The 25,300-nt window shown below is 43.8% G+C and overlaps 1 protein-coding gene and 1 long non-coding RNA gene across 5 annotated transcripts; one reads left to right on the top strand and one right to left on the bottom strand.

Moving 5' to 3' along the window:
* Positions 1 to 6,916: 6,916 nt before the first annotated feature.
* On the bottom strand, positions 6,917 to 24,909 carry cyth1a (cytohesin 1a). Of its 4 annotated transcripts, none has more exons than XM_049745568.2 (13): positions 24,621 to 24,909; positions 14,876 to 14,958; positions 13,838 to 13,902; positions 12,875 to 12,941; positions 12,671 to 12,789; positions 11,987 to 12,067; positions 11,801 to 11,913; positions 11,304 to 11,452; positions 11,114 to 11,226; positions 8,302 to 8,380; positions 8,155 to 8,223; positions 7,903 to 8,057; positions 6,917 to 7,822 (listed from the first exon to the last, which is right to left on the bottom strand). In XM_049745568.2, the coding sequence occupies exons 1-13, from the start codon at positions 24,637 to 24,639 to the stop codon at positions 7,744 to 7,746; spliced, it is 1,191 nt and encodes a 396-aa protein (XP_049601525.1). In that variant the 5' UTR covers positions 24,640 to 24,909; the 3' UTR covers positions 6,917 to 7,743. The 4 variants fall into 4 exon arrangements, with proteins under 4 accessions (XP_049601525.1, XP_049601523.1, XP_049601524.1 ...); XM_049745566.2 differs by lacking the exon at positions 24,621 to 24,909 and adding an exon at positions 22,427 to 22,617 and having other exon boundaries at positions 8,302 to 8,378; positions 11,115 to 11,226; XM_049745567.2 differs by lacking the exon at positions 24,621 to 24,909 and adding an exon at positions 20,146 to 20,421 and having other exon boundaries at positions 8,302 to 8,378; positions 11,115 to 11,226.
* Positions 21,192 to 25,074, top strand: LOC125983953 (uncharacterized). The gene is made up of 2 exons (XR_007486827.2): positions 21,192 to 21,365; positions 24,574 to 25,074. It is a non-coding gene; the product is annotated as an uncharacterized lncRNA (long non-coding RNA).
* Positions 25,075 to 25,300: the final 226 nt, after the last annotated feature.

Here is a 25,300-nt window from a genome sequence, read left to right as displayed (position 1 = left end):
CGTAAAAGAGTGTTGTTGTTTTTTGCGAAAGCACATGTTGCAGAAGCGCTTAACTGTGGTTCTTCCTGGCATCGGACGCTTTACTAAAACAACTGCTCAAAGTTGTAATTACAGCCAGTGTTCTCATTGCTGACACGCGAAGCACATGATGCGTCACAGGTTGATTTGTTTGTTTGTTTCTTTACAGTAATTAAAAAAAAAAAAAATGATGACAATGTGCATGTGCAAAATAAAAAGGTAATTAAAGGAATTTGAAACTTCCTCATCACTTGTTAGCTGTCCTGAAATGTTACGGGAAAGAAACGTGGTGTCATTAAGAATAGACTGCCATGATTAATCACCTTTGACACACACACACATACACATATACACACATACACACACACACACACACACACACACGCCTTGTCATGTAGTCACATTGCGGATGAAAATCATTTGAAGCAACACAAATCTCGCTTGCAACACTCGGGCCTTTTTGTTGTCTTGTTTCATGATGCCAAATACAGCGAGTGGGAGAAACTTGCGCAACTTCAAGCGTACTTGCTTCACAACATTCTGGATTGTTCCCGTTTTCCTCATTGACGACATATCCAAGCTTTCCTAACATGCGAGGACCATCGTTTCCGCGTGAAACTCGAGCACTTACACGTGACGGGGACGAATGTAGATTTAAAGGAGAGATTTCAAGGAACTGATTAGGAAGCATTGTCACAATTCCAGCTAACTAAAGATAAGATTAGGGTGTAGTCAGAAAAAAAGAACTCCATCAAAAATCGTTTTTGATTCAAAAGATGTGACTGTATCGAATCGTTTCAGTTTAAAATATGTCGAATCATGTTTTACTGGAGAACGAAACAGTATCTTGAAGGGAAACTACTGACACGTTCATTTCTATTCCAAAATAACAAGCGTCAACAACAACAAGCGTATATTGTAAAACAAAAAGCGTCTCATTCTTTCTCAAATCCCGCCGAATCGTTTCACTTTCAAATAAACGCTCCTAAAATCGGATCGCACCCATCATATAATCGAAATGCGTATCAAAATCGTCTTTTATTGGACCAATGCATACCCCTGACACACAAATTTCTACGTACATATTCGCTTACAATAGGTGCTATTAAAAGTGTGGATTGAGAAATATTTTTGGGCTTACAGCTCTTCTTCCTGCAACGATGCGAACATTTTCTTGGAAATCCAAGTACTTATTTAGTCAGACATACAGCAGTCAGAATACTATTTATAAGTTGTCTTTTCTCACATCTTTATCGTAAACAAATAGCGTGAGTTTGTAACCCTGATAAGGTCATGAGGTCATAGACACACACACGCACACACCCCGAGTAAAAAATGCCTATCTGGCAAAGAGCTCATGCTGAAAACGGGCCGTTGTTATTCATGGCGGTATTAGGATTGATCCGACCCGGGCTGCCTGGCACCGCCGCCGCCGTCCGTTTATCAGTATCGGGTGGCGGGAGACGGAGGAGGCGGTGACATAATGGGGATGTTCAGAATGGACTTTGATTCCCACCAGCGGGTCTGGAAATAGCAGGCTGATGTCATTGGGAAGAAGGCTAATGAATGTGTCTGCGCTGGAACAGCAGCTCAGACTCAACCGCGCTGATAGCTGAGAAGGTTGTGGTTTTTAAACACGAACACACACACACACACACAAGCACGCACGTATAAAGACACACGCGCATTATTCATATACAAAACAAGCGGTCCAAATTGTTATCCGCATGATGAGGCTATGCAAATGCAGGCGGTAATCGGATCCTGTACCATGCCGGTAAGAAGTTTCCAAATAGAAAGTGCGTGTGTGCGCGCGTGCGCGTGTACGAGTGTGTGTAAAGGTTAACACGACCCACACCTGCAAGGATGGATGGAAGCATGGCTAGATGCTTCCACGATAGCCAGATTGCTGTATAAATGTCCGACGACTACTTGAGAAGTAGCTAAAGCCGAGCGCCGCGCACTGCCGCGTTTCAAAGACTTTCTTTTGAAGGAGCTTTCCTCCTTCACCTGGCAGATGTTTCAGGACGCCACATGCCTTTTGCTTTGATGCCATCAGGAAGCCATTTTCGTGACTCAGCGCGTAAATGTGGTCACACATACAATGAGATCATACGAGGGGAGCGCGAGCCATTTTCGCACGCTTCAATGGAGCCTTTGTTTGCGATGCAGGTGGGGTGACGACACTATCGACATCCTATGACACCAAAATTGTATCCTTAAATGGCAAAAGGGGAAGAAGAAGGTCATAAATGACGTAAGCCGCAAATGTATTCAACAATTCGCCTATTTTGACATCATTGCAACATTGTAACAAGTCACGCCTGGCGCCAAGGTGTCCATCACACAGCATGACACACTTCCCTTATTTTATTTAGGGAGTATGACTTCGTACATGACAGCGCATTTCTACATTTATGCACACAAGCTCATGCACGAATAAACTTGACCTCCTTACAGGGACTCTTTAAGGTTAATCGTGATGTTTAAGAGCTCAGACTCATGACTTATGATTTATCCCCGTCTTATTTTTAGTGATGGGATGATGAAGCTTCAAATCTGCTTCATGAACCAGTCGTATTTTTTGACTCTGCCACAATTGCAAATCTAAGAATGTAGTGCCATCTTTTTTGCTTTGTCTGCACTTTGACTGGATCCTAGGCATTAATAATTCAGCGTTGTTTTTTTTAATGGCCAACTCACTCCTCAATTTGTGAACAGCACTAGCAGATATCAATTTATCTTCCACAAACAAATAGAAAAAAACAGTTTGCCATATTTGGCACTACAACTTTCCATACCGCGAGTCGCTATGGCAACCACCTGACAGAGAGACGGCGAAAGTCACTTCTCGGAATTTACTTTACGGGGTCATTGTCAGCCTCTGCGCGCTGACCTGAAAAGTTAGTCCGCCTGCCGACATTGTGACATGCACCTGCTTGGTGACTGCTTGATAGCACTTCAGTAAATTACTCATGGCACTCGACGGCGCCCACACCAGGTTGTTTTTCACAGTATGGTGTGATTGGAGGAGGAGAAGAAAAAACAATTACAGAAGATGAAAACCAAAATGATACACTATCACTCAAACAGCATTCAAGCCATTTCCTTTTGTTCCCTTCAAAATGGGCGCTCCCCAACGACAGGAAATTCTTCTGGAGGCACTCCAAAAGCACTGCCTGCTGTTATTTTTTTCAAATTCTTATTATTGTTTTGCTCCCTCCCACTTCCCAGCTAGGAATCCTAGAAGGACCGGTACAGTGAGTTCCGAACAGCGGGTCAACTAAACACCTTGCGCCATTTCAGAAAGCTTTGCCGTCAAATGTGGACGTTATGAATGTGCACCACAAGCTTTGGTGGTGGTGGTGGTGGTGGGGGTAACAACGTAATGAGACGTGAGGTCACTTGTTAAAATTCCCGCAGGAGATAATGCTGGCACACCACAAACACACAACCAGAATTCCCAGAATGAAAGCCACACACACACAAATGCACAAGTCAATGAATGCGCACAAAATGCCACATTTTCCTTCTCACCCGCCACCCCCCAAAATCAAAGTCCATCCCTTCCAGTAAGTGGAATAATGAATGCTGGCAATCCGGGCGGTCACATTACATCAACTTCTGCTAACGTGTCAAATCATTGACAGAAGCCTTTTATTGTCTGCACATATTCACACTTACAAGTCGTAAAATGCGGCCTATTTCTATTCTGTTCTGCTGATAAGACGCAAATAAAACAAAACAATTACATGCACAAGTTCCAGGAAAGCTTCTTTTCCTCCTCCCAGAGGCAACATTTGGGAAATCTAAATGGGTACCATTACCAGTGTGACATGAAATGGAACTTACCGTAAAACGGGAACTGGTCGAACAATTTTTGAAATACTACACATGCATGTAAAAACAGTCAACAATTGTGGAATGCAACGTGTACTAAGAATTTGTTTTAGGAATCAAAAAGGAGATTCTTGCTTGCACAGCCTATTAATTTGTCACTCTCTCAAATTTAGTAATATAAAAAAAAAAAAAAGAGAATATAACATTGTAGATTACATGCCTTACCTGTTTTCGGAGTTTGGTCACGTGATGTTCACAAGCTGAGCCGTGATTGGTTGTGACTTGAGGCACGGGAACTGTCATTTTCAGTTGACAGCAGGTGATAAAAAGGCCACCCCCTGAGATGGATCAGAATACCGTGTTTAGACTGGTGGAGCCAGGGCCGAGCGTAATGAAAAAAAAAAACATGCAAATTTAATATAATTTTTCTATATTAAAAAAACAAAATGCATCAAGGTTGTGGTATCACTTGCAAAGAAAAAAAGCATTGTATGAAAATAACCGTTAAATTTACGTCATTTTTCCAAAGCAACGTGTAATTCTATGACAGAAGTTATATTTAATCAGCAGTTGCTTGGAAATATCCACTTCAGCAGTTGCTTGGAAATATCCACTTCACATTATTCATGAGTAAAAATTGTTTATGAAAAAGAAATATTTGCAAGTCAACCAGTGTGACTGAACAGTTTATGATCCACTTCCCTTTTACAAGTGAGATTTCATTGGAAGTCTGAAGAGACAATGCTGCATCACGTGCACAATAGTCATGCTCATCTAACGACACGCAACAATCTATAGGAAGAAAAAGGAGGGCATGTTTTGTTGTGGCTGCCTTCTAATCCTCTTTCTGAGAAACGCTGCCCTCAGGAATCATTCACTGTCCCTCTCCAGTGTATAATGTTGCACCAGTGATTTATTGTATGGCTGTAAAAAAAAAACAACAACAATGCTGCTCACTTCTAAAGTGCATTTTCAATAAATATGTGGCAGTTATATTTTAGCCATACCCCTATTGAAGGATGCAAAAATAATATTCAAAAGAACTACAACGCAATGCATGACGGGATAGCTAGCAAAAACAATATATGATATATATATATTTTTTAATTAAAAGCCATGAATGTGTAGTACATAGAACCATAGAATTTATACTTAGCAAATATGAAACATTCGAAATAATTGTATTTACGTGTATTTTGGAACCGCTTTACACACAAAATGGACGGGCGGTGGAAGACAACAAACTCGATGACGCAATGCATCACGGGATATATTCAACTAACAAATTTCTTGTTTGTTCTCGTTTTGTATTTATTAGGCATTAATTGTTCAAACTCTTTGTTAAAAAAATGTTGAAAATGAAAACAAACTACAATAAAAAACGTTTTTGCTTACATCCGGGGTTTTGCCCCAGCTCTCGGCGCCACGCTACCGTTTCGGATTAACACGTGTGAAAAGTGTAACAGCCAGGCCACAATTGTAATATGTGTTTGTTTGGTAACGTACTCACTTGCCTGTGCCACACCGTTGACATTTTATGAGCCTCAGTTTCCCACGCAAAGTAGGCACTGCAAGGACTCCCGTTGCGGGGTACCTTCGGTTCTCCCGCCGCCGTGCCTGCGCCATGAGGAGAAAGGCGGAGGGACGCTTCTGGGAAACAATCTGGGCCTAATTGGAAGCGGCACACCCGAGAAAAAAAAAAAAAAAGAAAGGCGCGAGGGTCTGCTGGGGAAACCGCAAATGATAATATTGGAGCTATCACTGGGACACGTACAAATTGTTTATTATGGAACCTCTGATCTTTAAATTATTAGTTTCAGTTGGCAAAGCTATAAAAAAAAAAAACTGGCACACTTGCTCCTCAAAAATGTGGCCTACAAAAATGTCCCATGGAAAATTATAAAAATAACGTTGGTGTGATATTAATGCACAAAACCTGATACACTTTTTCCTAGCGGCAAAATTTTATAATTTTTTAAGAAGCACTGTACAAGATGGATTTTTGGGCAGAAATTAGAGTTGTCAAATTTTTGATTTGCATGTTTTTGTGCAGTTAAAATGAAAAAGAAATGTGATGGTCCCTATGAATGACATTTTTGACAACATATCGATCCCAACATTTACATTAAAGTTTGTTTCTGTGGAGTTTTATTTTAACCAAATATTATTTGAAAACAAATTATGGAACAAGGTCTTTATTATTAAAAAAGCTTCTCAACATCTGTTTCCAATAAACCTGTTTGGATTTTCATCCACAAAGTGTAACACAAAGCTCAACAGCTCACTTTGTATGCGGCCGCATGGTGCTGAGAAACAGCTCTGTGTGACATCTGAGCCAGAGTAGGAAACTTTATTAACCCAGCAGTGTAACAGTTATCATCTCGAGCCGTTGCGGTTGCTCCGAGGTATGTCTCTGACTGAGTTTCTTCAGACGGTTAATCGAATTGCTCGTGTTGAAAAGTGCTCGCCTTCAGCCCTCCTCTGGACAATTTTGCAGTGTGTAATTTTTCAGTCGGCTTTAGTGGTGTCATCCAGCTTTACTGTCTTGCTGTTTGTAGTGACGTCTCACGAGGGAGTCACGGGGTCACCATTTTCTCCACGCACAGAGAGCATCATAACCATTATCATCCTCGACGGCTGAGACGTGATAATTCAAGGTTACGTGTGACCTTGTGTCCTCCATCACGTTGCTTATTTGTAAACTGCAATCCTCTCTGACCTGATGTTCACTGCATGAGTGTCCAATCCATTGAAAGTATTCACGAAAGTAAGAGCAATTTTCCAGGCATAATGTACGTATTTCCGCTGCATATAGGCTGAGATCGGACACACGTGCACACGTGAAGCTGTGGAATTGCTTCAGGCTAGAAAAACATGCAGATGTTTAATTCATATGCAGAAAATTAACTGGAAGAAAGTCGGGCTTTTGTATCAGTGAACAAGCAACCAGCCTATTAGAACATTAAGGATTGATTGAAAAGGATTTTATGAAGCCTTTCCTCAGGCTGCACGTAGTAGTCTCATAACGCCCCCTGCCGTCCATAACACACACCTATACTTTTTCTTGACAGAATTTTTATTTTACTTTATTTTAACTTGATTAAATGACAAGAGAATTTTTCTTAACAAGGTTTAAAAAATAAAAGATGGCACGACTAATAGTGAAACAAATCTTGAAAAACAAATACTATACATTTAAGTATGTACAACAAGGTTGATAAATAAACCAATACTGACTAGCAATATGATTGTTTTCTTTCAATTCTCTACATGTTAGTGCACTGAAAATAGCGGAAGCGTAAGAAACATCAGGTACTCCTAATCGCAAAAAAAACCTGTTTTGGTTTGATAACCTGAGACGAGCCACAGTTGAACTTCTACCGGTGGTCTTCTAAAGCTTCTGTATGGAACTTGTACATAAACAACGTGTACTATTATCTAGTTATTACTCTTCGGACTGATTTGCTATCGCTAACCAGCAGCATTTCTCTTGAGAATACCAATTATGGAAGGAAACGTATCTATAAAGTCACTCAATTGTTGGCATTTCCCAACATTTGCATACAAAAGCAAAAAAAGGGAGTAAAGCTGTAAAAAGACGTATCCAAACATGTTAAAGCCTTTTGGAAAAGTTCTTTTCTTATGAGGACTATTTTGTTGCCGCGCGTTCAGACCTGCTGAGTTCGATGTGCCGGGTGGAGTGCGTGTTGAGGGGGCGGGGGGGCTGCCTTACAGAGTGTTTTGTTTTTCAGGAAGCGATGGGCGACTTGGCTTGACTCCATCCTGAGCACTTCCTGCTTTCCTGACCGGCTCAGTCCAAAAAAAGTGAGGAGAACCCCCATCTGCTCCGTCAAGTGCAACATGGTGAGCGTGGGGCGGGGCTCCTCAGTGTCTCTTCATGGACGACACCTTCTTCTTTCTGGCGGCCAGCATCTCGTAAAAGGGGTCCCTGCTGATGGCGGCCCTGCGGACATTTCAAGTATTTCTTTAAGGTGGCCTCTGGAAAAATATTTTTTTTTACAAGAGGAGCCCTTAGTTACGTACTTGATGCTGTTCATCCATTCGTCCTTCTCCTCGGTGGTGGGGGCGGAGATGCGGTAGAAGGTGTGGTTACCCTCCACCACGCGACCGTCGGCCTCCGTCTTGCACGCCTTGATCACTTGGTCCTTGTTGTCGGGGATGAAAAGCTCAAAGCAGTTCTGTGGCGGAAAGAAAGACCACCGTCATGGAGGGAAATAAAACGAGGAACTTTTATGTGTAGTGCCAAAATGCGACACAAGAGTGCAGTGTGCTTACAGGCTTCTTGTCCTCCACTTCCCTGATGCTGAGGTTCTCCAGTGGGATGATCCCTCGTGGCTCTTTGTCCTGCGCACGTCAAGAAGACACAACAAGTTCAGTGAGACGCCCGGCGTCAGAGCGGCACTAAGGTAACGTGGTGCTCACCGTCGTGTATTCAAAGTAGTAGAGGCAGTTGTCGGTTAAGATGAACCATCGTCGCTTCCAGGTCTTAACTCGGCCTCCTGCGTGGCAAATCAAAACCATCAGATGGGCTCGGTGGGAAGGAGGAGAAAGCGCAGGAGGCAAAGCGCCGAGTCTAGCAACACGCAGGCGGACAGACGTGAGCAGGCAGACAGATGGAAGCTCCCGACGAGTCGCCCGCGCACAAAATGGTGCGCCGGGTCCCGTCATGCACTCACCACACCGCCACCACCACCACCACCACCACCACCACCACCATAGGTAGAAAGAAACTCAAGTGCTGCTTTGATGAGGTCATTGAAAACTGGCTGCTGGCCTCATCTGGCCCGATAAACACACACCTCGTAAAGGATGCAGTGTGGGGCCGCTACTCCACTTGCATACCAATACTGCATTCCCGCACACACACGCAGGTGTTTGCTTTTATTTTTATACTACAACTGACATCACCCGCCCCATAAATAGAGTTTGAAACACACATTACTGGAACATCCAGAAGGGTGGGGTGGGGGACTTTATTTTAGATCAATGAAACGAGAACACGGCAACATTACGTGAAACTGGACTGGAAAATTAGGCGGAACCAGAATATGAAAATTCATTTCCTGCCAGGAAAATAGAGGTGACATCTATGCCTTTATTTTTAGAATACTATCTGTAACTGTTATTATCATATTGCAATTGATATCAAGTGAAATTGGAGTGAAAACAACCCCCCCCCCCCCATGTAATTCATCATCTGGTCTTTCTTTACAAGGCCACACCCCCTTTCACGCCCCGGTGGGACTTTTCATTAACTCGGGCATCGCTGACCCTACCTGACCTCTCACCTTAAACACAGCAGGCTAGTTTCCTGTGCGGGGAAACCTGATCTGCATCAGCAGATGCCCCCCCCCAAACAGGATGCCAATGAGGGTCGGGAGCCTGCAGCTACATTCTGCTACTCTAAAGCGTCGAATTTCCTGTTAGGGTCTTGGTTAGCTACAAGTCTAGACTATGTGAGCCCACCACCATGTTAGTTGACGTACATCTACTGGGATAGGAAAGACGGAGTTTAAATCACGGCCCGTAGGCATATGCAGCCAGCCATTCAAGCTATGGTCAAACACCATAAAATGGTCAAGGGGGTGGGGGCTTTCCTCGCACTCCGACTAAGAAGAGAGCGAACTCCTCCGATGCAAGAATAGCTGGGTAGCGGTCCCGGCACATTGTTGCTAAAGGAGGGTTGAGCGGGTGCATGCTCAAGTGGAGGCACGGCGGGATGCTGGCAGCTTTTAAGGATTACGATGCCTAATTCTGTGACCGCTTGGATTCGGTCGGTGGTATCCAATCAAAACACTTTGCTGGCCGCACCGCTTTCTCCAGCCACGTAGCACGCACCCATCCGATCCATCGAATAGCAAAGAGAAGAGCCACATAGTTGAAAAGCTGCAGTATTCCCTTTCCAGACACACAGAGCAAAATCTTGATGTGGCTGCTCTACTGGATGGAGGAAAGGGTATAATGCAGCTTTAGGACGACGAAACCAAAAGCCACATGAAAAAGATAAGTGACCATCAGAAGACCTCGGTGGGAGCGGTCAGAAAGCCAGAGGAGCCCGCGAGGGTGGCAGCCAACCACCCACAGAGATAAAATGACAGGACACGAAAATCAAAAAACCGCCAGCGCGGTGAGTCGACTGAACAGACAAACATCTGAAGTTGGAAATGCGTCGATGGAAGGGACAAACAGAAATATCCACAGACATGGAAAATAAAAAACCCAGCTGGATGTCGGAGGAGAACAAAAAGCAATAATGGCGCACCACCAAAAGCACCGGAGAGCTGAGAGAGCGATGGAGCAGGTCTTTTGTTTTTGTTTGGTTGGTTTGGGAAGAACAGGTGTACATACCTCCTGAGGTAGGAAAGACAACAGCCAAAATCATGGGAACAAACAAACGAAGAGGGAAAAGGAAACAAAATAAATCATCAAATTAAATAAATGAGAAGGAATTATTGCACCACAGTGACGTTCATTTGGCTTTCAGGCTGTACTTCTATTCGCCACATGGTGGAGCTGTGCACACCAAAAAGCCTTGGCTCCATATTGACTCATTTATTTTATCCTCCACCTTGATTTTTTTTTTTTCCTTTTAGCGGAAGACGTCTGACGTCAGCCAGTTGTCCAGATTCACAGTGATTAGCACGATTGACTTTTCACAAATCAGCGTGAATCAGAACAAGGAGGAGGAAACAGAAGGAGGGGAGTGTTGAGGAATCCAAGCGATTTGATTTTCAGCTACCATCAGTTGACCTGTGGAACATCTGGAATGCAATAAGGCAGACCAAAAGTCTCTTTTATATGTACATCTCGAATATAAACCTACGTGTGAATGCTGATTTAAAACTGTCGTCTTGGAAACATGGTAATTATATAATTAAATCTTCCATAAGGACACCTGCTCACAGTTTTAATGGTGCGGAAAATTAAGCGCACTAAAAGTACGTTCACGTTCAGACGCTCACTTGATTGACTTCCTTTCCCGTGCTTATGTGAATGTATGCATCCATCTTGAAACATTTATAAGCCTTCACATATGGTGGTCTGATCTCAAGGCCTCATTCATAATTCATGAGAACATGGCGGCTGCATCAAGTGTGTTTCACAAACACACACACACACACACATTCACAGGTTGGTGACCTCATTTTTAACCCACTTGATGTCTGTGCTGCTACCTGCCCGACAACAAAGCCTATTGTATGATGATATTTGTCTTTCAAGTGATCGTCACTCACCCAGTTTAAGGAGCCAGCCTTCTCGGTCCGGGTTGAAGAAGGTGTGTGTGAGGTCGTTGCCGTCGTCCTCTGGGATTTTAAAAGGCTCATTCTTGATGCTCTCGTAGAGATTCTGCGTTGGGAGAAAAGACGCGGTTAATACGCAGCGCCTCGGAATGGGACCGAGAGCGGCCTTGAAGCCAAACTCGCCCTGAGCAGGTCTTCGGGTAGGTCTCCGCCCTCGTTGATGCCCCGGTTCATGGAGATGAAGCGCTCGACGGTGGGCTTGTCCTTCACGTTGGGGTTGTGGAGGCTAGTGTTGAGCATGATGATGGCGAAGGATAGGATGTAGCAGGTGTCTGGAACACATGCGGCACACTCAAGACCTGATGGGCATTCCGCAGTCTGAAAGTTAGCTTAGCGCGGCCACTTTTCTATTGAAAGGCCGATCATGCAGCTGACAAAGCAGCACTTGATGTGTTGTACGGCCCCACATGCATTATGCACGTCCATCTGCATCCATGATAAAGCCGCTCATCTATGCGCATTATTCCCAAAAGGCGGACTAAAAGACAAGCCGGGCAGACTTTCTGTCTGCGGAAGAAAGTAAAGTAGCTCGGCACGCCATTAGGCCGTCCTCGACTGAAATATCAAGCACTCAATCATGATTATGTGGGAGCTAAATTGAAAAGGTTCTTAGCTGGCACCTGTGGATTGGAAAACGCCGGGGTTGCATTGGCAGTAGCGCTGAGCGAAGGCCTCCATCATGCGGTCGATCTTCTGGGCTTCTCCCGGTAACCGAAAGCTCCACAGGAACTGTCTGTGAGGGCAAAGGTCGCCGTTAGGGCACGGTTTTGTTTTTTGGGGTATGTAGCAATTGTGTGTCGTCTTACCGCAGGGCCTGAACCAGGTTGAGGTCTGTGAATTCATGAAGTTCAACAAAAGCGTGAAGGACCTGGATGTTGAAATCATCTCTACGAGGCAAACAAGGAAATACATTTGAGAAGATAATAAAAGAGGAACACCCTAATTTGAAGAAAATGTCTCAGTCTGATTGTTGAGGCCTTTAAAGCGTGACTGAAGATGTTTTGGTCGTAAAGGGATTGTGCTCCCATCAGAAGGCTCGCCCCTTTGCTAATTCGTTTAACATCTCATCTGGATGATGACATCATCCCGTGACCCGTACGCCCTTCAGAGTAGATGATCTTCCCCCGGGAGCCTCACGCCGCATCACTCCCAGCGGACCAGCAATTGCCTTGAAGCGTGCAGAGTGAAAACAGCCGTTCCCGGACCTCGCCTTTAATACGTGACTGTCTGACCCGTAATCCTCGCATTCCGAAAACGAGCCCCGCATCATTTTCACGTACTCGAAAAACAACGTCGGGCTGTGGAGTCCGAGCTTTAATTTCCCTTAAATGATGCAGACAGTGTCTTGAGCGCGTCACTTAAGAGTGACTAAGACAATTGAAAGCAGATGGAGATGAGTGAGGAGCAGACGTTCTCCAAATGCGGGAACAGAAAAGTATTTTGGTGGAAAGTGAGCACGGTGGAAACTATGCACTTGCTCAGGTCCTCACCTTTCCCCGAGGTAATCCCCAATGGCAGTTTTGTTCAAACCTTCCCCCTTGCAGAGGAACTGAGCAATGTCATCGCTCGTGTTCTTCAGGAGGTCGTTCTCAATGAGGAACTGAATTCCCTGGAAGAGTGACAAAGGACATGCGGGAGGTCAAAAAAAAATTCTCTTTCACACACGTGAGGTTTCATGCTAATCACCGGCCTACCTTTTTGGGGTCCATGTTGAATTTCTTACGGCCCATGGCCACCTGTTTGTTCCTCTGCATGATTTTCCTGGAAGGTCAGATAAATGAGACATTTATGGAGGTAGGACTATGAAGATCGACTCAAACCCCCGAACCTTGAATCTACGGGCCAGACGTCCAAACCACAAGGTCTGACCCAAGCATTTTTCCCAATTATCAGCTGTAAGTCACTTTCCTGATTCATTTATCAAACAGACGAGTCATCTTATCCAACATGACTCATAAATCGCATTACCAAATAATATTTCCCGCCAACTATTCACGTCGACCCTGGCTGCTGTGACTAATCCCGATTATGGGAAGAATTTCATTCTCAGGCCTGGAGCTGTTCAGGGTGGAGTTCTCAAGGTACTTCTGTCGCCACGGCGACCTTCTCCCCCAACCCCCGGTGAGATTCCTTTGGCTTTTGTCTGCTGCTGAGCTTCTTTAAGTCAAACAGCAGCAGACAACAGACCAACGTGATGGTGCGGTGTCGCCGCGATGCCATCGAGGAGCCTTAATGGGTTTGGGAGGAACGCCAAAGTGCGCCATGATTTATCTGCCGTTGATGGGATCTCTCTGACCAAAGTAGTCGACCCCGGCGCCCCCTTTCCCTCGGGACCGCGTATTGTCTGCCTTGGACCGCTGCATTATTCAATGAGGCCTGCCATCATGTGGGGTGTGCGCCGGATAAAACATTTAAAGTGCCTTAAAAGCACGGCCAATGTGGGAGGAGTATTCGGTGTGACGAGATCACCATCGACGATCAATAATTGACGCCTTCATTTGCTAAGTAAATAGAAGGCAAACGAGTCAATTTGGGCGACAGGCGAGGTGTGTTTGCCGTCGGGGTGGGGCGTGAAGGGAATGTTTTTTTTCACAGGCTGTAAATGAAGGCATCTCTGGGTTCCATCTCAAAACCTATAAAAGGTCCATCCATCTTACCTCTCCTCGGTGGAACCCAGGTTCTCAATCTCGTTGGTGACCTCTGCTATCTCATCCTTTAGCCGCTGTGGAAAACAAAACAGAGTTCACTTGTTAATTCTTTCCAATTTATTGTCAAGTCATTATATATCAGAGAATTTGGGGGCACTCTCATTTTAATTAAAAAAAAGTTTGTTGGTTTCTCATCTGAGTGTCAATGTAGCCTTCAGAGACAAAACCCCATTTATGTCATGTTATTTATGCTAACAGTCCCATTAGCCTCCAGTTTTATTATGTCAATGTCCCGTATTGAGTGATAAAGGCCGGATTCATATCCACGTCCCGTGCATAAGGATTTATTCCGGGCCGCACCACAAAGGCAACATCTGTGTCGTCAAGATCTGCGCAATCCCAACGCATTCCTCGAATGCTCGCCTCCGCAAACAATGGCCGGGCGCACACAAGAGGCCTTGACCCGCACGGCCGGCGGAGGAGGGCGTGGGAGTCAGCGAGGGGCCCTGGGGGGGCGCTACGACCAAATATGGAGAAGAGGGTGTGTTTTCGGGCGGCGATGCCAGTCAAGACTCATTAAAGTGCGGGTGTCAGCCTGCGGTGTTTGTCTGCAAGGACAGTTGGAAGCCGACTCTCTCGCGGGGACATCTGGACGTCGGGCGTGACAATCTGTCACCCTTGTGTGTCAATTGTCTAATCACCCATATTTTATCTGAAAGCTTCACATGATGCATTTAAAACTACCCTTCACGTCACTCAGTAGATGGCGACCATTTTAAATGGAGCTAGCCCAAATGTTTTTTCTGGGGGAAATGAGATCTGGGTAGGAAATTCCCGACATTCCACTTGGGTTAAAATGTGTGGCGGGGGAATTTGTAGACAAAGTGGTGGGAGAACGAAGGCGTGGTGAAGGAGTTCGAGCAAATATTTTGACATTGTTTTGCAGGTCCAAATATAAAGGACCACAGAGGCAACACTTCATGACAATTTTTGGTTTTTCTCTAAATTGGGAAGCCTGTAAAAGAAAAACTGCATTCTTGTCAGTACCTGAATGTCCTCCAGCAGCTCCAGCTTGCGCCGGCGGATGTTCTCCAGCTCCTGCTGCTCCTCCGGAGTAAGATCGTCCGGCACTAGGAAAAAAACGGGAGATTAGCGCAAAAGGCACCAAAAACAACATCGGGGACGACATCAACGAGCATTATCGCGATTGGTCGAACTTCAGACCAGATTTAGATCTTCTACCACATTTACCGGCCAACAACAGGCACCAATCAATTCCAGGGTTAAACTTTCCTCAACCTCATGACATCAGTGGTAGGGTTCAAAGGCTAGCTTGGTGCATGGCCCATGCTGACTTGGTGGATGGCTGTGAATAATTTGCAACATAATGCTAATGTCGAGAGAGAAAGAGAGAGAGAAGCGCTACACTTAACATTTAATTAGCAGGGTGCTTTAAATTCCAATATACTGTCAAAAGGTTGACTGATGATTGGCTGCCATTAACCTATAGCATCACTGCCAGTCCAGTTAAAATGAATTTTTGACGTCTATAATCATCATTGGCAGCGAATTAATCGATGTTGAGTATTTGTGGAAAAACCGCTCTCAACAAGGTCCAGAACGGACCAGGACAAAAAGAGGCCTCATCTAGGTTGCTAGCAAGCGTCTGTCATTTCCAAGAACATAAGCAGCACCGCAGGCAGGAAACCATCCACTCAAATTAAATGCCGAGAGCTACTTGTTTCCCTTCTTGTCTGAGAGTCACTACTTGGCTGTTAGTCAGCCAACGTCTGGCCTGGCCCGACCCGATGAAAAGAAGCAGTCATCGGAAAGGAAGAAAAACGAGAAAGGGCGTAAGCGAGAAGGGCAAGTGGGGAAGGTGGGGAACTAATGCATAAGCGTCGACCTTTATATAAGCTCACTTGATCTTGGTTTTCGCGAGTCTGCGTAGACACTATCACAAAACCAGAATTGGACTGAACCAATCCCAAGACTGTCAAGTCTGAACACACCCTTGGAAAACCTGGATTGACCTGAAGCACTTTATGTCCTTCCACCGCAACATGACTAACGTTTCTATTTCAAGCAACGGCATCCATCTGGTCCGAAGACAAGCTTCATTAGGCTTAACGAGGGAAACGGATGTTGGGCCATCCTTACGTGAAGATATCTTGCTCCTCAACCCTCAAGGCTCCAATCAATCGACCCCAAACCGAAACTAATAAGAGTGCTGGCAGCAACTCCAAGCGGTCCATGTCATAATGCATTCAGCGCAAGTCGCAAGCACGTGGACAATCAATCACTAACCTACGGACGCCCGCAAACACCATCGTCCATTAGGCAAAAGGTGATGTAAGATTCATAAGCAGACTAAACGTCATTACAACAAGTCCCTCAGGGATTGCTGTGAAGACCACACACACGGTATTCGGACCTAAAACCAAACAACCTGGAACAAAGACCAGCGGGGGTTTCAAAAGTCACTCAAATGGGCAGCATCCCAAATAAACTTGCTCACCATTGACCTCCTGACTCTTTATTGCCGCACACATGAGAAGAAGAGACCACCGGTTATGAATCGTAAATCCCCAAAGCATCCGACCTGGACTGTGGGAGGAGATGTCCTAAATAGAAGGAACGTTGTGCAGTCGTGACGGCGTGGGATAGAAAGTGAGTCGGTGGAATGATCCCAGGGTGAGTTAAAGTGGGATCAGAAGAATTCCGCAACTAGGTGCAAATGAAGGGACAAATTCTTAGTCTTGGTCTCACAAAAATATCATAATTGAATTACACAAATTAAACTTTGACAGATCGATCTTAACGAGTTCACCATAACAAGACTGATTCCCAAACCGCCGACCACTCACCTGAATGACAAAAACGCCAAGCTGCCCAGTTTTTGGGGTTTCTTATCTAGTCCAAGACTTCCCAGATGACACCGGATTTGTTTTTTTTCTTAAAAATTATCATTTGCTCAGTTCCCTTCGAGCAAGGCGTCCATCCTCATGAGGCAAAAATAGATGCTACGCAGTGTTTTCCAGCTGCACGGCGGAATGAGCAGCTCCCTGCCGGCTTCCAGCTCGAGACACGTGGGAAGAAGCCTCCCTCCTCCCCCGTCTCCATCCCATTTCTCTATTTTGCCTTTGCAAGCTTTAAATGTGGAGGCTCCACCCTGTGGCCATTCCTTACTCTGCCTCCTCCTCCTCCTCTCATAAAAAAACAATATAGGGAGGACAGACGAGGCGAAAACAAACAAGACAAGACACATCGCAGATGTTCTTCACTTGATATTATTTGAAGAGCCGCAAGCAGCAATACTTACGTCATATTTTTCTACATTTTGGGTTAACTGCCAGGCCAGAATATAACTGGTCTATTGCGCCATACAGGCGCCGGGGAATTATGCTACGCTAACAAAACAAAAAAAAGACTATTTGTGAGTATGAAGTTATCTGTAAAGAAGCCAGGAGCTCCAACACTAGCAGACATGAGTCAGCCCGTCACGGCGGGACACTCTCACTCCTGACGAGTCATACCAGGAGTCATACCGATTAACGCCTGGCTCACTCGACAATGCACATCTATGCTTAGGACAATCATTACTCTACACGGGATAGTTTAGTGACACATACCGGGACCTTGAGTAAGATGATGGAGTGTTGCGTCATGTGTGTTCAAGACATGTGCTTGCGACCTCATGTGTGCAAAAACTTTGGTTCAACTAGCACAACGAGGCCGCTGTGAAGGAATGTCGAAGGGAATGTACAGCGAGGAGGCCGCAGCTTCAGAATCAAAACAAACGGAGAAAACACAAACATCCCACGGTTGCCCTCGAATAATCACACGCGCGTAATCCATCGTGGTGGACGTTAAAAAGACGTTGCTTTCTCTTAATCATTTCGTTGTTTGTACAAGCTGGTGCGGACACCCCTGGAAGCGGAAGTGCCGTTTGGACCCGCACAATGCGATCCTTTGTGCTCCGGCGGCCCCTAGCCTCGATTCTTATCGTGGCCGACCAATTATCAACATCCTCTCGGAAAGGGCAACACATGCAGACAAGCCCGTGTGAATATTTCTAGTGCGACGGTGGGAAGTAACAAAATACAAATTCATCTGTTAGGCGCAAATTGAAACTTATTTTTTTTAAAGACAGGAGTTGAATCGGTACTTATGTGTACTTTCACTGTGTATGTGTACTGTTGTGAAAGTACATTCTTGGGGGTTTTTCTGCTTTAAAAATCACGTTCACGAGTTTGTAGCAAAGACGGAAAGTTGCCACATCCTGTGTGGCATAGTTTCAAATGCTGGAGCTTCCTGTTTGTTGGTTCTCACACACACACAAGTGGAACACGCCTGTCCTTTGGGAAGCCTTTCTTTTCTCTCCCTTGGGTGTTTGCTTTCTGTATTTACATATAACAAACAAAGCACGTCATATTTAGTTTCACTTCTTTGTGTGATACCCGCAAGGTGTACCTGCAGACCAGAGCCGCCATTTTGCGGTGAGGACAACACAACTGCAAGGCATGTTAGTACCTGCTGTACACGTGCCTCAAAAAATGAAAGTGGCTGAGACTTCTCAACGTTAACAGTTAATTCACATTTCTAACCCTGGAACATATTATTTCTATTTCGGGGATAGAAACTGCAAAACCTTGGGGATTCCCATTTCTTAATGATTTGGCATTCTTCCCCGCACAAATGGTTGTAGTTTAGTAACACCAGACCAGTGTAAAAACACAATTTTCTGACTGCATTTTACTCAAAAGTGCTGAGTTGAGTGGAAAAAGGGCGTCCACCAATGCAAAAACATGAGAAAATAAAACAAGATTGTGGCGAGACGTAAAGATTGTGGCGGGGGTAAATCAAACCACCGGCGACTTGCGGTGCAGCCGTTCATCACGACTACTTTTAACTCGACGGGCCCACCCGCCAACATGCGGCACAGACACATGGACAACAAAGCAGCTGTGTGGCCGTCTCATCGCGGCAGCACATAACAGGATCAGTCAGCGAGACCGAGGCTAATACGATTAGCGTTCGCGCAGTTGGCGTGGGCTAATTAACGCCGCCTGCAACTGAAGCGCATTGTTGGGCTTGCTGCTAGCACACTTTGTTGGGATTATAAAACATTCAAGAGGGGGTAACGTGAGAACACGTAAGGGGGTGTGTGTGTGGTCGTGCTTCACACCTGTTGCTACAGAGTGTGCGCTAAATATGACATTTAACCCACATGAATGTTCACCTCATTAATCGGGTGACCAATTGTTATTCCAATTGAAATCATTATGATTCAACATCTTTGGTCAACTGTGTTCATGCGATGTGACCTATTCCGATTACATGTGTCACTTTAATAGCCATTTTATGACAATGTCGGATAGACGTAGGCCTACAGAGTTCTTAGTGATGCTAGAGAAAGTAGCCTGAGAGCACAAATTAAAGAAAAATAAAGTTATTGATTATTCATTTTTTTCTATGGCCAGCAATTCTATTTGTGTTCTTTGAATGTTAGCTACAGGAATAGAAAGTGATCATGAATCTTTAATTGGTTCTCTTAGCAAACAGAACAAGGTACTTTTCTCTGTGTTTCTAAAAAAAAAATACTTTAACTGAAACATATTTTGTGTTCATTAGAACTTCATTTTCAGTTTGATGACTGAAAGCGGTATCAGATGTCAAATGTCGAATCACCCGTCTAAAAACTTCCCCATTTATTGACATAAACAAACCCTCCAGGGGCCATTTCAGGGCTTATGAGGGCCGTACAACAGTTGTGAAAACAGTTAACATCCATCCATTTTGTAGTCCAGACATCTTCCTGATTAGGTTGATCTGGAACCTGTCCCAGCCCAGGGACATCCTGGACTGGTCGCAAGCCAATCACAGCACTTATATAATATCCATTCACACTCACACGGACAATAAAAAATACTTGATGAACCTGATATGAATGGTTTTGGAATGTGGGAGGATGCTGGAGTAACCAAAGAACGCACACTCAAGGCAGGAGGAGAACAATAAAAACGCCTCACAGGTTCCAGATTCGAACCCAGAATCTCGGAATGTGAAGCACAAGTGCATTGTAGTCCCCTGAGTATTTTCAAATTCTACAAAAAGTACACAGAACTGCAATATGAGACTAAGTAATGAGAAAATAAACATCCTATATACCTGTAGAAGAAAATACAACTTTTAAAAACCGGAAATAAATGCTAATAGCGACTTCCGGAGCTGACTCAAAAGTTAATATGGTATTACGTGAATATTATTTCCATTATATTTATATAAATATGACAAGTCAAAAGAGTTTGACTCACCCACGCCGTCTTCAGACTTTAACACCATGTTCTCTGTCTGTCTTGTCTGCGTGCTGCTTTCGAGTCCGACACTAAAGTTCGACGAGCTTTTCCAAGCGTCCAAAGTTAATTAATTCGGCTCTGTGTTTTCAACCAACAACTTTAAATATTATCTCGGGAGAGTTAGGCAGTAGACAGTTAAAGGGAGCAGTTAAATCTACTGGAAGTTTCAGTCAAAATCCACCCTTGTCCTGTCTGGTACTGCTGTGTGTGCGTTTGTGTGTGTGAGGAGGGAGGGGGTGCGTCAGTCTATCAAGACAGCCAAAACTACAAGCCAGTTCCGGTCCATATTTTCACAATAAACCACCCAGTCGTTTTGGTCAAGTGTGTACAGAGAAAATAAACATGAAATACAAATTGGGGTTCGTATAATTTTGATAAAAGTTACATAGAGTGCAAAACGTCTAGCTAAAAACACAATAACGTGTTTTTGTGACAGTATAAAGTCTTGTTTTGAAGACAAATATATGACAATCCGGGTGTCATTGTGTTGGGCGAAAGGTGCAGGAAAAGGGCCCAATGACGCGTTCAGGGGCCCACCTCTCCATCTCCACCCTGTTTTGTGCACTGGCCCAGGCACGCACACAGCTCAGGGGGTGGGGAGAGGCGGGACAGCTGGACCGTGTGGGGGCGGGTAGCTTGATTGACACATTCAGCAGTTTTCACCACTTTATCTGCCACTTTTTTTTAAGTTTTAAGTTTATTCCGAGAAAACCCACATAGTGACCAAGCCATGCCACGAATTACAAGAATCAGCATAATAATTGAAACTGCATGTGTGTGCCACAAAATGTAGAACAAATGCACTAGGTGCGTTTAAAGACCTCCAACAAAAAAAATTATCTCTAACGCATACAAAAAAAAAATAAACCTAACAAGAAGTCCATGATTCCACTAGATGGCGCCAAAGTAATACTTTCAGTATTTGAGCATAAATACCGTGAAGACCCGCGATTTTCAGTGAATGTTACCCCCAAAAGTTAGTTTCCCCCTAATACATGCATAATTAACAAGTTTTTTTTTTTTTTTTTTAATTCCAGTGAAAAGGATGGAGCCTGTTGCTACTTGCTCGCGAAGGCAGAAGACAGTTGGAGGTGCAGGAATGCTGCCCTGTGACAGCCTGTGAAAACAACCCCCGGCTCTCACGCGCTCCATGTGCGGATTCCGCGCAGCGGTGTCAGGTAATAGCCACTCATCAAAAAACACATTGTTCCTCTCAAAGATCAGGACCACAGTTCGTTTTGCATGACTTTGCGCTGTGTGTGAATGCCTCACTTGTGATTAAGCGTCGCGCAACAATGCTTCTCGTGTTGAGTTGAAAACTTTACAATGCTACAACTGTTGCAAAAAAATGGGACAACTCAAAGAGGCTTCTCATTTTGACTTCACTCATGTAAAGAAATGTGATCAATGCACAGAAAATGTGCAAACTGTGACCCCTGTTGGTCATTTCTATGAACTACAAGTCCTGATTCAGTTACAGTTCAAGTTTACTGTCAAAGGGAATTACAGGTTATATTACAAGCACACAACTTGGGGTTAGCTTAATGCTAACACACAATGCAAAATGCCATAGAGGAGCTGAAGAATAGTCGTCCATCCATAACGAATCATTATTAACACAAGTCGGTCAAAATTAAACATGAGTGAGGCCTTCAGAGGAAACTTGAGGTTGCGTGACAATGGCTAGCGAGATTTTGCTGTACCCGCATTACCGCACCACAAGAAACAACTTCCCCATTGAGCATCCACGTCATCTCTTTACACACACACGATATACATTCACACATTCGCACAAGCGCTGTGCTGATTCAGACGTTTGGAAACCAGCGACACTTCCCCTTGTGTCACACTCCGTCAGCAGCTGATTCGCCGCAACCCGTCGAGTCATGCCAACAACACTGACTTGCCTTCCAAATATGCTGCTGGGCACCCAAAAATATCAATCTATTTTTTAAATATGTGAATGTAGAGAGAGTCAAGCTTTCACAGTAATTCTAATTTGGGTCAAAATATTCTTTACTCAGTCCAACTCTTTGTTACCAAATACCAGACCTTTTCCGCAGTAATGTTGCAATGTGTCTCAGTGATGTCACAAATTTGCGAAGATTTTCTTACCATACATTTTTGTATTCCACTACACTGCTCACAGCCATTAAGCGGCCACATCAGGAATAAATTCAAACAATTACATGTAACAAATATTAGAACTTACTTAAAAACATTTCATTTAAAAGGTTACCTGCAACTTGCTGGACCACATCCACGGTTGGACACAAGAATAAATGAAGGCTGGACCCACAAAGTTCGCTTACTGTCCCCATGTCTAATAATATTAATAACAGTCAAAAATCAAATTGATAGAAAACTTTTAGCAAGACACTATAGTTATTCCACGGAGAGGTTCTTGAGCTAATCCAGATGACGGTGGATTCGCTCCATCTAGCCTGTTTAAAGATGCGGCTTGTTTTCAGAGGCGGCAACTGCTTCCGCTTTCACCCGGTTCCTCTTTTTTGTGTCGGTTTCTGTTTTCTCTCCAAAAGCCCCTTATTCCCCTCTCACGCCCTAAGAAAATGCTAGATGACACTTTGAAAAGGCAAATGCACTCCCTATGAAAATTGTTCCTTATTGCCCTCAGTTCCAGTTATTATTGTAATTTAATAGTTAAGAGGGGAGCCATTGCTCAAGCAAAATGTGCAGCTCTTTTAGGAGAGGTTTGCTATAACACAAATTCACATATCCTGATTTGAGTTATGAGTTTAGTTTATTCTCTGAACGGATTCAATTTGTATATTTTTATGGCGCTTAATAACAGTGGAATCCATCACTCAACTGTTTTTAATACAACCAATTCTAAAATTTGGGCCTTCTTTAGAAGAGGTTTGCTATTACTTGTCTGAACTCAAACAGAAATGGTAACCATAACATGGCATGATAAGGTTTTTTTCCCCACATGGTCTCATGTGACATCAAGAGTCAAGAGTTGACCCGCTTGTGAACCGCGTCGTCAGTCATCCTCAAGCAAAAAATGCCGCAGTGGTGCATCGGCACAGTGGAGTCAGCACTCTCTACTTTTTAGTGCACTTTCAATTTGAACTGAACTGACGGGAAAACTCAAAGTTGGAAAAGAAAAACTGGAGGTAAAAAGTTAAAGCATGCAAATGAGATTTGAACTCAGAACTTCAGTGCAGCAAGACAGCTCTCTCAGCCACTACTTCCACCGTACCAACATAAAACCGCTAATGTTAGCATCCTCCCTAGTGACTGTACACTAAATATAGATCACAGCTTCAAACTGTCAGAGTAGAAACTTTCCTTGGTCACAATCGGTGCATTTTAATGAGACACTTGCTTTTTGACGTTTGTTTCTGTGTCGTACTTTGTTTTTTCATTATTAACGTCCCCAGCATGGGTCCCCTGTGATTCGGCTGCTTAGCTGTGAATTTGACAGCTCCTTTATTTTCATTCTGCTTTGTTCATGACAAGATGTGTGTGCACACCTTGCACATGTGTCAATCATAGTGGTGGGAGGGCTCACCAGTATGACCACAACAAGCTGCCTCCGAACACATCTGGGTTGGTTGCAGTACAGACAAAAAGCCAAAGAAAAAGAAAAACAATTACTGTCAGGCTATTTACATCATGGTTATCATCATTGCTGACCGTCTGTTGTAGCATGTTTAAAAAATTGCTGACCAAAGTTTTGTCTTTGTGCAGTCAGATGCAAAAAATATAGTATCTATAATTACCTAATATTTTTTTTAATGGAAAACATTATAACTGACCAATTTTAAATATATCAGTACATTTAATAAAAATAATAGACAAACCATGAGAAAAATATAAAAAGTATATTCTTTAAAAAATTCTCAATTCCCATCTTTTATTCTTTTAAACTTATTTTTTCTCAATTTTGTTGTGTTAGGATAAAGGATGATCTAAAAATACATAGCACTAAATGAGGTAATTACATTAATTTGTTTTCAAATATTACCTTAAATATTAAAAAAAAATTCTAAAATATACAAAAAAAATTTAACGTATCAAACTATTTTAAAAATAAAACACAAATGCGCCATACGTAACCATTCATTGAACATATATTCATTCTTTTTGTAGGAAACGTTGCAATGAGGGCAGTGCTTAGTGCTGCTCTATTTTGAGATTCCACTGCAAGCGCAGAATACTAAAGTGATGCATAATTGATAAAAAAAAAAATCTCTCTGTCATTGCCTCACCAACCTCATTCATTCCAATCAATCGTCTTATATCATTTCCATCTTTGATTACACGAACTGGCGAATACAGCAGTAGCAGGCACGTCTTATCTGCAGTGTGACGCTTCATAATCAACATCCCATAACATTTTTTTTCTTTTTACATGTATAGCAAGTCAAATGGTCGATATGAAGAAGGAAGAATTGTTTGGGACAAACCTGGAGTGTCTCCCTCCATCCTGGTGCTTCTCTCGCGGCGTGAAGAAGTCTCAGTGCCCAGAGGAGGGAGGCGGGAGGGAGGCTGTCACCGAACCGCCCGCAGCAAGCCGGAAACCTTCTTGTTCGGTTCTCTCTTTTTATTTCAAATCCTTCTCCGCTTTCCTCCTCGCTCGTATGGACTTTACGGAGCCTGCACCTCGCCACTTTGAACTTCGAACTGACAAAAACACAAACTAACGATTAGTGTACGTGTTGTCAAACGAGTATCGCTGTACTTCTGACGCCACCGGTCAATACACACCCATGCCCCGCCCACACAGACCATGACGTCACCCTTCAACTTCCCCTTTGTAAAATCAGCGGGTAATATCAAACACAGAGCAACTTGACAAAAACTCTTAACTTTATTGCACCTTTTCTTTTTTTTCTTCAAACGTGGTGCAAGTGTGGAAGATTCATTTCGGCGGCCTTGACAAAACGCGTGTGCAGGTAAAACACCCACCGACTGCTCGATTAAAGAAGTCTTCTCAATATATTTATAACTATATATGGCCAATTCAAGGCAGAATCTCTAAACTGGAAAGAAGGGGCAATTTTTTACAGCATGGGAGGACTGTATACGATGCATTTTGTGTCATGACGTTGGTGCAGGAGGGAGGGGTCGTGACCCCGAACCATTT

The sequence above is a fragment of the Syngnathus scovelli genome, chromosome 16, assembly GCF_024217435.2.
Source record: "Syngnathus scovelli strain Florida chromosome 16, RoL_Ssco_1.2, whole genome shotgun sequence".
In the NCBI taxonomy this organism is placed as follows: Eukaryota; Metazoa; Chordata; class Actinopteri; order Syngnathiformes; family Syngnathidae; genus Syngnathus; species Syngnathus scovelli.
Note: the sequence above shows the minus strand (reverse complement) of the source record. Positions and strands in the feature narration are given on the sequence as shown.